This window comes from Ambystoma mexicanum, chromosome 5p (assembly GCF_040938575.1).
Source record: "Ambystoma mexicanum isolate Mex_15411 chromosome 5p, UKY_AmexF1_1, whole genome shotgun sequence".
NCBI classification, from domain to species: Eukaryota; Metazoa; Chordata; class Amphibia; order Caudata; family Ambystomatidae; genus Ambystoma; species Ambystoma mexicanum.
In genome coordinates this window covers 1,155,489,156-1,155,501,949 of record NC_090930.1, presented here as the reverse complement: position 1 = coordinate 1,155,501,949, position 12,794 = coordinate 1,155,489,156, and the positions used below count along the sequence as shown (strand labels likewise).

At 44.2% G+C, this 12,794-nt stretch overlaps 1 protein-coding gene across 6 annotated transcripts in view; it reads left to right on the top strand.

The window, feature by feature from the left end:
• Positions 1 to 12,794, top strand: part of LOC138481476 (Y+L amino acid transporter 2-like) — a 703,293-nt gene that overhangs the window by 527,737 nt on the left and 162,762 nt on the right. For all 6 annotated transcript variants that reach the window (XM_069613638.1, XM_069613637.1, XM_069613642.1 and 3 more), the window contains one exon: positions 9,882 to 10,005. In XM_069613638.1, the coding sequence (XP_069469739.1) occupies positions 9,882 to 10,005 (124 nt within the window). The remainder of the gene's footprint in view (positions 1 to 9,881; positions 10,006 to 12,794) is intronic.

Below are 12,794 nucleotides of genomic sequence, written 5' to 3'. Positions count from 1 at the left end.
TTACCCCTCTTTCCCCAGCCCCTTTCTCTCTCTTTGCACTTGCATTATCCAAATGCTCACAAGGCCTAGTAGGACCACGTCTATCATTTTAACTTTGTATTCTATTGCCTTTGTCCCATGTTCCCTCCCTTTGCCCTGTGGGTGCTTTGAAACACAATTTCTTGCTGTATAAGCGCCTTACAAATGCACAATACATAAATTAAATAAATACATGTGAGGTGAGTAGACACCATGCCCCGACTATCCCCCTTCCTAGGCCAAATGAGGGAAACAACTCCCCCATAGAGGCTGGTAGTTTGGGACCAAGGGTACTCATACATAAGCCTGGCATGTAACTAAATCTGCCCGAATCCTATAAGCTCTAAGAAGTCATGTGTGCAGTCACTCAATTCTAAAAAATCTTAATCCATGTCTGTCACAGGTTTCCCCCTTTCTCACCTGTCTTTGTTGTTTGTTGGAGTTCTTTGATGGAGTCTTCTTTCGTAGAGTTTGGGTCTTGTATAACCCAACGTGCAGGTCCTCGGGTTCCAGCGTGCGTTCAGCGTTCCGAGTCCTTGGAACGTTCAGATGTCCTGGAAATCCGAGGAAATCCAGGAAACAGCGAAGAGTGCACACGGAAGACGAGTGCACGGGGATCCGGGATGCAAGGAGGACAAAAGGAGGGGGAATGAAGGAGGAGGAATTAAGGGTACCGGGAACCAAGAATCAAAGGAAAAACACAAGCGAACTACGGCAGCACACGTCTAGCCACAGCAAGCGGTAGCGTTGAGACGCGCAGGGCCGCGGGGGCATGTCCGCTTTATAGAACGTAATGCATACGCCGCGGAAAGTGGTAAACAGTATTCCGCGTTTGGTGGCCATGTTGGGAGAACTGCTGAATGCAAGCCCCTATGGGCCAGGGACCAGGAAGTCCAGAAAGGACGTGTCCAATGGTTCATGACAACATGCCTCCTCCGAAGGCCTGTTCCTCTGGGTTTGCCTGCGTGTATAAGGTGGTACCTTTGAAGTAGCCTGGGGGCGTTTAGGTTTGAGACCGGTTCCCAGGTGCGTTCACTGGGTGGATAGCCTTCCCACCCCAGCGTTATTTAATTCAGGGGTTTGCTCCACACTATGGTTATAGTCCCTCCTTCCAAGTGAGGATTAATATATTATGTTAACCAAAAGAAGGGACACATATATCATTACTCAAACAACATGTTACCCTCAAACATTCAGAACCTTACTGACAGCCACTCAACCAATATGGGCTGTGAGTACAAATAATTAATACCAATTACAAACTAGTCACTAAAAAAACATATTTTAATTAATTTACTTATTCATCGAACAAGTATCAAAAAATGTTAAAAAAACACATATACACCACATAAAAGTATACAATGTTAAAAAGTAGTTTCTCCACCACACAGAATCAAGTACACACATGCTTGATATAGTCCGCAATAGCAATTTAATTTCTCCTGTTTTCTACTGCGTACAAAATAGCCCAACTTATATAAGTTTCAGTCCTTGATGTTATTAATAACTGGACATTCTTCAGGGGCAGAAGTATGACTTGTGCTTTCTGTAGGCTTTTCTATTCTTTCCTCTACAATCCTGGTTCCTCCGTCAAAAAGGATGGATTTTCTCACTTTCAGGGGATCTTATTAAGTTCTTTTAGGAGTTCTTTTTAGAAGGCTGATACTTGTGGATTACTAGATCTTTCCCCACCTTAATATAGGTCACCTGCATGAATTTAAGCAGGACCAAAAAACACCCACTCTTCCAGTCACGTGTACTGTAAAAGGGTCATCAACCGCTAAATAGGTCAAAAGGATTCCAATGTCAGGTCTCTATAGGCAAAACAGCGTTCCCATCAAATTACTTCAGTCCGTGGATCTGTGCTATTAACAACATCAAGGACTGATACAGTAGAAAACAGGAGAAATTAAGTATACTTTTATGTGGTGTATATGTGTTTTTAACATTTTTTGATGCTTGTGCGATGAATAAGTAAATTAATTAAAATAAGTTTTTTAGTGAATAGTTTGTAATTGGTATTAATTATTTGTACTCACAGCCCATATTGGTTGAGTGGCTGTCAGTAAGGTTCTGAATGTTTGAGGGTAACATGTTGTTTGAGTAATGATATATGTGTCCCTTCTTTTGGGTAACATAATAGCCTTCCAACTTCACCAGACACTGTAGCTGACCACGTCTGTACCTGGAGTCACATATTCGGGACACTTCGTATTCTAGCTGGTCGTCGACAACCACAGGGGTAGATCTTGGAGCAGACCGGGAGGTCTGGACGTATGGTTTCATTAGAGATGTGTGAAACACTGGGTGGATCCTCTTCCAGGAATCTGGTAATTTGAGTCGGAAGGCTACTGGGTTAATGATTTCCTTTATGGAAAAAGGGCCATAGTACAGAGGAGCCAACTTATTAGGTCATAAGTGTCGAGGTAGTAGTTTCGAGGATAACCAGACTTTATCACCCACTGCATAGGAAGGTCCTGGTCTTCTTTTGGAGTCCGCATGGTGCTTGGTGTTAGCTCAGGCCCTTTTGAGGTGTTCTTTGGCTTCCTTGTGTACGTTGATGAGGGTTTCAATCCAGGAGTCGAATGTAGGAACTGGTGTAGGATGTGGGAGAAGGGATGGTAGAACCGAAGGGTGGAATCCTTGGCTGCAGAATAAGGGACTGGTCTTGACAGCCGAGTGACCTGAATTATTGTAGGCAAATTCAGCCACAGGTATTAAAAGAGACCAATCGTCCTGGACCTTGGTGATGAAACAATGAAGATACTGCCCCAGGGTTTGGTTCACACATTCTGTAGCTCTGTTGGTCTGTGGATGATAACCTGAGGAGAGGGCACGTTGGATTCCTAGTATACGGCATAAGTGTTTCCAGAATTGAGATATGTATTGAGGACCTCTATCTGATATGATCTTGGAAGGGAGTCCATGAAGTCGGAATATGTGTTCCAGGAAGATTCCGGCAAGTTCTGAGGAAGATGGTAATTTATACAAGGGTGTAAAATGAGCCATGTGAGTGAATAAGTCAATGGTAACCATGATAGTTGTGTATCCCCTGGAAGGTGCTAGTTCCACAATAAAGTCTGAAGCAATAAATTCCCAGGGCCTTGTTGGTAGCGTTGGTTGGAGTAGGAGACCCGCTGGCCTCTTGTTATCATGCTTGTTTTGATTGCAAACTGCACAGGCTTGGATATACTGCTGGACGTTAGGTTTCATTTTTGGCCACTAAAACTGTCTTTGTATTAGACGGAGAGTGTTGGTAATGCCACGATGACCTGAATGAAGGGTATCATGACATAGGCTTGTAATCCTTTGTCGCAGTCTCTGTGTTGGAATGACCAGGCCATTGTCCTTGAACAAATACCCGTCCTTGGTTTTAAGATTCCATCGATTCTTCCCAGTAAATTCCTTCCAGATCTCAGAGGACTGGGTTTGAATCTGAATGTCTTCCAGGAGAGTGATTGCTTGGGCTACAAAAATTGTATGGGGAAACATCTTTGAGAAAGATCGATCTTCAAGAGTTTCGTAGTCAGAACATCGGGATAAGGCGTCAGCAATTATGTTGTGTGTTCCGGGTACATGATGGATTTGGAACTGGTACTGGGCAAAGAAGAAGGCCCAACGGGCTTGAAGACTATTCCTACATTCCATGGATTGTGAGACTTGGAGATTCCGATGATCCGTAAGGACCTGAACAGGATGTTTAGCTCCCAGGAGTAGATGACGTCACCCTGTGAAGGCTTGACGGATGGCCAACAGTTCCTTTTCCAGAACAGAATAATGGGTCTCGCTAGGAGTTAGGGTTCGCGAGAGATAAGCAATGGGGTGTTCTAACTTGTCCTCGAATTCCTGCTTTAAGACTGCTCCGATGGCGTAGTTAGAGGCATCAGTCTCCACTAGGAAAGGTCGATCAATGTCAGGTTGAGCCAAGATGGGGGCTTATGTGAACTCAGACTTCAAACGTTGGAACGCTTCATCTTGGGCTGCGGTCCAGAGGAAGGGAGTATCCTTCTTCAACAATGTAATGATCGGTTGAACTATCTCCGAAAAGGAAGGTATGAATTTCCGGTAGAAGTTGGCAAGCCCCAGGAAGGATTGAATCTGTTTCACAGTAGATGGAACAGACCAGGATAGTATGGAATTTACTTTTGAGTGTTCGATTCCAATTCCTTCTGGACTAAGGACAAATCCGAGATAGTGAACAGTAGAGACATGAAAAGGCATTTCTCGGCTTTAGCTAGGAGTTTATGTTCACGTAGCCATTGTAAGACTGCCTTGACATATTCTTCATGCTTAAGATGGTCCTTGGAGTATATCAGTATGTCGTCCAGGTAAACTATGACGAAGAGGAACAGCATATCGGAGAACACCCAGTCCATAAAACGTTGGAAGCCTGCTGGGTCATTGGTGAGTCCGAAGGGCATGACCAGGCATTCAAAGTGACCAAAAGGTGTCCTAAAGGCCATTTTCCCTTTGTCACCTTCCTTTATACAGATCAGATGGTAGGCACCTCTGAGATCCAATTTCGTGAACATTACGGCTCCTCTCACCGCTTCCAGGATATCCGAGGTTAAGGGCAATGGGTAGCGGTCCTTGAGGGTGCATTGATTAAGACCACGATAATCAAGACAAGGCCTAAGCTCCTCAGTATCCTTCTTGGGAACGAAAAACAATGAAGCCCCCGCTGGGGATTTGGATGGCCGTATGGTGCCATTTTCTAGGTTGGTATCCAAGTATTCTCGGAGGGCACTTTTCTCTGGTTCTGATAGGATGAACATCCTTCCAAAGGGAATCACTGCTGATGGTTCAGTATCGATAGCGCAGTCTTCAGGTCTGTGAGGGGGTAGGGCTTGAACTATGGCAGTTGAAAACACATCAGTGTAATCCTGATAGGCTCTGGGGACATGGATAATATTTGAGTGGGCCTTGCTGGTCCGTCAGCGTACCTTCAGAGGATCTTGACGAGGAATCCAGGGATAGGCAGTGAGACATGCAATGTTTGGAGCCAAGAAACAAGGATCCTGCTGCCCAGTTGATGTATGGGTTGTGCTTCTGTAACCAGGGCATACCCAGTACCATTGGATAATGGGCAGACTTTATGATGTCAAACTTGATCATCTCTTGATGATGATTTATCGAGAGCTGGACCTCTTTGGTTTGCAGGGTGATTGGTCCTGAAGAGAGAGGTTGTCCATCAATGGCCTCTACAGGTTGCATGATGTCTCGAGTTTCATATAGAATGTGGTGGGCAGTGACCCAATCCTGATCTATAAAAATCCCCATGGCTCCACAATCCACTAATGCCAGAATGGGGTAAGTTTCTTTCTTGGATGGCGATAGAAAGGCCTGCAAGATCACAAGGTTGTTTTGTCCAGGAGAGTTCAAGGATGGAATAGATGTGGAGCAAATATCTCTCTCCCGAAGCTGTGCTCCATCTAGGATCGGGAGCTGGTGTTTCCCGAACGCCGTGGAGGGGCAAAAGGACATTCTATCACAAGATGTTTATCTGAAGCACAGTACATACACAGCCCGGTGTGGATCCGTCGTAATCTTTCTTGCAAGGATATGGGTCCGTGGAAGGCCCCCAGTTCCATGGGTTCAGGGTCTGTGGTCGGGGCAGGAATGGGCTCGGGTTTAGAGGCAGATTCTATAGAGGTCTTGAGGTAAGGCATCTTTGTTTTCTTCTTTTCTGCCTTCCTTTCCTGAATTCGAAAGTCTATTTGTAAAGAGTGGTCCATAAGGGCCTGGAAGGAACCTGGGCGAGCTACCCTGGCTAGCTCGTCTTTTATTTCTTCATTTAGTCCTCTCCGGAATAGAGTAAAACAGGCCTCCGGGGACCAATCTGCTTCCTTGGCCAGTTGTTTAAAGCGTGTTACATAGGTAAGCATGTCCTGGGACCCTTGTTGGAAATCCAACAGACGTTCTTGGGCACTGTAAACCTGTTCTGGGCGGTCAAACATGGTCTTTAGAGCCCGTACGAACCCATCATAATCATCCAGGAGGGCATCTCCAGAATTAACTAAGGGCGTAGCCCAAGTTAATGCATTCCCAGAGAGATGTGAAATCATAAAGCCCACCTTTGCCCTGGGGGTGGAAAAGTAATAGGGCTTAAAGGTAAAGTGCACTAAACATGAATCTAGGAAGCCACGAAGGTTCTTTGAGGAGCCATCATATTTGTCCACTACTCTGCCCAGCAATACACTTTCCTTGGTCGCGGAATAACGTGACAGGACTAGTTGTTTTAATGCGGCATTCTCGGCTTTGAGATTCTGAACTTCTGTGGTTAATTCTTGCATGCCGCGCATGAGGTCTTGAACTGCAGCCTCCATGTCCGTATCTGTATCAGTTTGTGGGTGTCTCAATCTGTCACAGGTTTCCCCCTTTCTCACCTGTCTTTGTTGTTTGTTGGAGTTCTTCGATGGAGTCTTCTTTCGTAGAGTTCGGGTCTTGTATAACCCAACGTGCCGGTCCTCGGGTTCCAGCGTGCGTTCAGTGTTCCGAGTCCTTGGAACGTTCAGATGTCCGGAAAGTTCGAGGAAATCCAGGAAACAGCGAAGAGTGCACACGGAAGACGAGTGCATGGGGATCCGGGATGCAAGGAGGACAAAAGGAGGGGGAATGAAGGAGGAGGAATTAAGGGCACTGGGAACCAAGAATCAAAGGAAAAACACAAGCGAACTACAGCAGCACACGTCTAGCCACGGCAAGCAGTAGTGTCGAGACGCGCAGGGCCGTGGGGGCGTGTCCGCTTTATAGAACGTAATGCGTACGGCACGGAAACTGGTAAACAGTATTCCACATTCAGCAGCCATGTTGGGAGTACTGCTGAATGCAAGCCCCTATGGGTCAGGGACCCGGAAGTCCAGAAAGGACGCGTCCGATGGTTCATGACAATGTCCACTTACCCCACCTTCTTCCCCCCAAACTAAAAGATGCAACACTCTATGACTTTTTCTATGTCTCTTACTCTTCACTCTCCGCCCCAAAACAACAGGAGATCCAATGCTCTATGTCTCTCTCTGTACACACAGATTTTTATTTTTCATCTCTCAAACCATTCCTTTTGGGGCAGGCTGGCCTTTGATGTTATTTGAGAGATTCCCCAATAAACAACTATTCACAGAAGTCTGCCACATCTTGCACTGCCTGACATGTCACTGAGTTGTTCCAAGCACTGTTTACCTAGAAGAGACAGATTGGGAAGTCTTCCGATTTCCAAACATCCTCCCTACCAATTTCACCGACAGTCTCAGACTAGGTCCGATAAATACAGTCGTCACACCCATCTCTATATACCACCTCTTGCAGACTGGCAAGAGGGGAGCTGGAGATATTTCTGAACATGAGGTTATTCAGAGAGGTCTCTTAGCCCTGGCTTGCAACTCTGTCTGACACATAACGGACTGCCTCAGCCTACTGGACTCCACCTTTTGTGAATTCACGGTTCCCCAAAAGCGTTTACCACAGAAAGAAACCATGAAGAACCAGTTTTCTAGCACTCTATGCTACTGCATCACCCTATTTTCCCCTCTCCTTGCCCTTTATGGACAACCCTATAGCACTTTTCCATCCTCAATACAGCTCTTTCTCCACCATCCCGTTCTTATGTCATTCTGTCCTGTCCTCATCCCTGGTTTATGTTTCCACCCTCCCACATCTGGTCTTCAAGTGACATTCTCTCATCCCATTGTAAAGGACCCAGGTTCTCTGCTCTGTTATCAATGGTAAATTCTCTATGCGTTTTTGTGTCAAAAATGCATTGCTTTCTCTCAGATTTGTATTAATAAATAATTCAATAAAAGGTAATCTCACGCACCTCCTCATCTCTCCTCTCCAATATACAAACCTATGCACCTCAGTCTGATATTTAAGCAGGAATGCTGTCAGACAATGTTTAATTCCATTATTTTTCGCAATCTGCGCTCCATATTTTTCTCTCTGAGTTTGCATACTTTGGAAGGAGCTGAATAGCAAGAAACTATTTGTCTGGAGCCGAATAGCTTTTTTTCAAGAATTTGGTTGAACACTTACTTGAAGCCAGAGTTTGTTGCAACCCTAATCAGAAGTGAAAAACAAGTATGAATCTTACAACTTCAACCACAATCCTTTGGGAGCTATATATGTTAATATTGTGCTAGGCAATGCTTTTTTTCAAATACAGCGCTTCAAATCTATGCGAAGTGTTCAGAAAAATACCTACTTTACCTGGTTTTAGATGTGTATTGTCACAGCTCTTTATACCTCTGCAAAGCATGAAATGGAGGGCCAATTCAGCCAACTTGCTTATGCAGGGAAAAGGATGTGTGAGCACACCCCCGTGATTTCTGTCAAAAACAGATATGCCTGATTTCCAAAGGAGACATCATAGATGCACACATTGAGATGCCCTCTACTCCCAATGTGTATTAGCAGGTTGGAAAGGAGGCCATCAAAGCATTTTTAAAGTCCCTTCCAATCCACACACAAGATGCACTTATTTAATCGTATGAATTGTTTGGCTGCTCTTTGTGGATATTACCTGACTTACACACATGCACATTTTAAATCTGTATGTCTTGTTTGTAAATGTATACTCTAGATATTTTTTTAATACGTTGAATTGACTTTTGTAATGTATGCATTTTTATTCTGTTAACGGTTTATGGATAATTTGTTTCCGAATAAACTTTTATGATGATGATGATGATGATTTATGCATGGAAAGCCTGCTGGAATATATGTATCATAATCCATCGATGCTATGGTGGGTGGCTTTACAATTCCAATTCCTGAACAAATCCTCTACCTGAAATGTGAGAGTGGAATATGCCATTTCATCTAACATGCTACTCCTGGCACAACCCTTTAAGCTAATGCACATACCCACAATGCATCTCTCAGTGTCCCTGAACTGAAGATGAAATTCCAGGAATGTCTATTAGGTGGCTCTGTGTCATGAGTCGCTTGTTATCTAAAATGGCATACCCTACTCTCACATTTCTGGTGAAAAGGTTTTTTTGTTTTATTTTAAACCCACTGCACATTGATTCTTTTGCCGGACATACCCCAACACTCCAATCACAAGGTTGCCATCTGGCTCATAATGAGGAGGAAATAGATGACATGGATAGGGGGCTGTTTGCCTTCTTGAGGTCTGTCTGTCTAAGATTGACAACGCTATGTATAATATAGCACAGCCCTATAAACAAAGGCAATAGTCTACGACAAAATGCATGGTTTGAGCTAATTTGCATGCCCATAATGCACTGTTGATGCTTTGTTTAGTAGGTCTAACCTGGAGATGACCCTCCATCGATGGGTACTTTGTGGTCTGAGGCATATCTATGAATGTTATGTCTGTACATCATTTGTGTGTGCCTCGAGGCCCATGGGCATTTGGCGCGTTAGAAGAAACAAATAAATAAACACATAAGAGGCTTTGGTAGCTGAAAGGGCCTATTCTGCTATCAGATTTCACCATTTACAGGTTTATTTCCATACACACACACACGCACACACACACACATTACAATGAAATGGCAGTTAATGAGTGTCCAACCACACATCCATGCTGGAAACATATGATACATTTGTGTTGGATACACAAACCTGACACTAATGCCAGTGCATCATTTTCACTGGCAAATGGTTTGTGAGAAATGCACCTTTGTGACTCATAAAAGCAAATTTGCTGATTTTTGTTTGTCTTGCATGTTTCTTTGTTAATCTTGCTTAAGGTTCTCTAGCTCTCTAGTGTCCATAGTATAATGTGATTTAGTAGTATAGTGTATGGAAGTGTCTAGGCTAATGCAAAGATTGTACTTATTGACGTGCACTGCGAAATGTTTAGGCTTGATGTAATTCTGTTCAATTTCACTTTACAACAGGAACCTTCCACTAACAATAATCATTGCGATGCCGCTCCTTACTGTTATCTACATCCTAACCAATGTGGCATACTACACCGTGCTGGACGCGGACTCTATTCTGAACAGCAGTGCTGTCGCAGTGGTAAGATCACAATACAAGCCGGTTGAGCTTAGTGAATGCACCATGCATCAGTTTTAGGACAGGTTTGACCGTCAGGCGATCAGGCGGAAAGGTCAACACCTACAATTGTGCACTGTGCACAGACATGTGAAGGACACAGATGGATCAATTGTCAGACACAAAAAGATGGACACCTAGATGCAGACACGTAAAAACGTCGAAACAGAATGATTGGCTGGACGATGAAATTGAACATACTCACATGTACACACTGACCAACACATAAGGTCACACAAAGAATGCATACAGGCATACTGACGGACACTGTAGACAGTGTGACAGGCATAGGAGGATGACAATATGGTTGGACTGACAGATTTGGGGGTGGGGAGAGTCTCTAGTGGAGATTGTCACAAATAACAACAGTGTATTTTTAACCATAGAGTAAAGAGTGACACTACATTATTATTTTCTTTCTACTTTCTTTTTATCATTAGCTAATTGTTGGTTCTGTCTCTCACTTGCAGCAAAGAACGGAAGGCAGATATTATATGCATATAATGAACGACTGGGTGCATGTTTTCTGTGCGTCCTTTCTTCTGTTAATTTCCCCATCGGAAAACGGATTCATCTGCTTTATGTATATTTGTTTAACATTGAGCCTACCCACACATGGCCGCAAAATTCGAGGACAAAAAGAAATCATTTGGTCAGCTGAACGCAGAACACACTAGCGTGTCTGTAGTGTACAATATCTATACCATCAATGTTATGGTGGGTTTGAAACAGCATGAAAAAAACAACTCTTCTACCTGAAACGTAAGAGTAGAATCATCCTTTTCAGCTCAGCATTGAAGCCACCCACTAGCCATCGCTGAAGGTTTGCCTCCTGTCCAGAGCCACTGAGCAATGCATTATGGGTACAATATTTATCTCAAACGCATCATTTTTGCTCCAGAAAATTGTCCTTTTCTCATAGGGCAGAACTGTTTTATACCTAGCTTTATCAACCCAAGACAGGCACCTCTCAATGGTGCAAACAAACACAAATGCATTTCACTCACAGTACAGATCATCAGTAAATTATAAACTGCCATCCATGTGATTGGGGAATTGGGGTATATTTGGCAAACACCATCAACAATATGGTAGGTTTTTAAAAAAGCTAAAAAATACCCATCTACCTGGAACGTGAGAGTACAAAAAGCTTTTTCGGCTAAGCTACACAAGTCATAAAACGACTCATCGACATTGCTGGAAGTTCGCTTCTTGGTCAGAGTCAATGAGCAATGGATCATGGCTATTCAAACTAGCTCGAAAGACTGCACTGCTTTATGAATAGCTTTATCAACACACAACAACTCTCAAGGATGTAGACAAACACATATCTACTTCACCCTAAGAAGGGCTAATCAATCCAGTATCATCTACCGTCCTTATAATTGGAGATTTAGGGCCCGATTCATGGAATTATTTGTGGAGAAAATAGGTTACTTGCGCGTGCAACTGCGCGCAAATCCGCCTTTGTCGATTCATGGAATTGAATCTGCAGTACTTTTCCTGGACTTGTATCGAGTTTGCGCTGGCTCGACATGTATGTGAGAGCAGTCGGGGGTCTTGCAGGAGACTCCAAGCAGAGTGTGGGTGTGGGTTGCGCCGAGGGCTGGGAAGGGGGGAGGAATACCAAAAATGGGGAAGAACTTGCTGAGAAGTGGATGCTCCGAGGGACAGCCTGCAGGCAGTCCCTCGCTCGCACCCAAATTGTGCGGCACGAGACGTATTCATGGATTCGATTGCGCAAACACTCAGCCAGGAAATGGCCATGCAAGTCCTTCATACGATCTTCCACCTGATGACAGGCATAAGTACAATTGCGCGTAGGATTTGCAGCACGGAGGTGGTGTTGCACGTCGGATTTCAGGGTGCGTGTACTCAATCAGCATTCCAGAGTAATTTAGGGGTGCGCGTAAGCAGTGTAGCGGGGTGCAGGAATGTTTTACGGGGGTTCGCACGCAGATTTACTGAGTTTAGAGTGAGTTACAATTTTTTATACGCAGGTTGTCAGGGTGCCAAGAACAGTTACGGAGGACCCTCCACAGGATCCCTGAGATGCAGGCCTGCTTGCGGCGGACCCCACCCACTGTTTGAAGGGTGTGTGTATATTTGCACCTTTGGGAGCTGATCTGGTTGTTTATGCTTTGACTTGCGAATACGGTTACTTGGCATGAACAAATCCATGAATACGCAGGGGGCATTTTCTATTCTGTGCGCAGGCTTGTGCAGTATCCTTCTCGGCCGGCGTCCCTTGCAGGATTTCTGCGCACATTGCCATGAATCGGGCCCTTAGGGTTTGTTTAGGAAATGTTTTAAAAGAAAAGTATGAAAAACAAACTGCCACAATGGCCCCCTGGAAGTTCACCTGAAGCTCAGAGTCACTGAAAATGCATTGTTGGTATACACATTATCTCAAAAGCATTCTTTTTACTGCAGAACATTTTTTGTTTTATAGGGCAGTGCTAATGTATGCATAGCTTCTTCAACCCTAGACAGATAAGCTGCTAATTTGATGTAAAGACACTAGTGTTATTTTTGGAAATATGAAGAAAGGGTTTTTGCAATAATATTCTCCTGCTTTGTGCTTCATACAGGTGAGTGTCTCGAAGTTATGTAAGTGTCTTTGCATCATTGAATAGTGATGATTGGGACGAGGAAGGAGGCACCAGGGTAAAAACTAATTTCCATATGTTAATCCCCACTAAACAGGTTCTCCTCCATTGTCCCAATACTTGTGCACCTCCTGATGCGCTGTA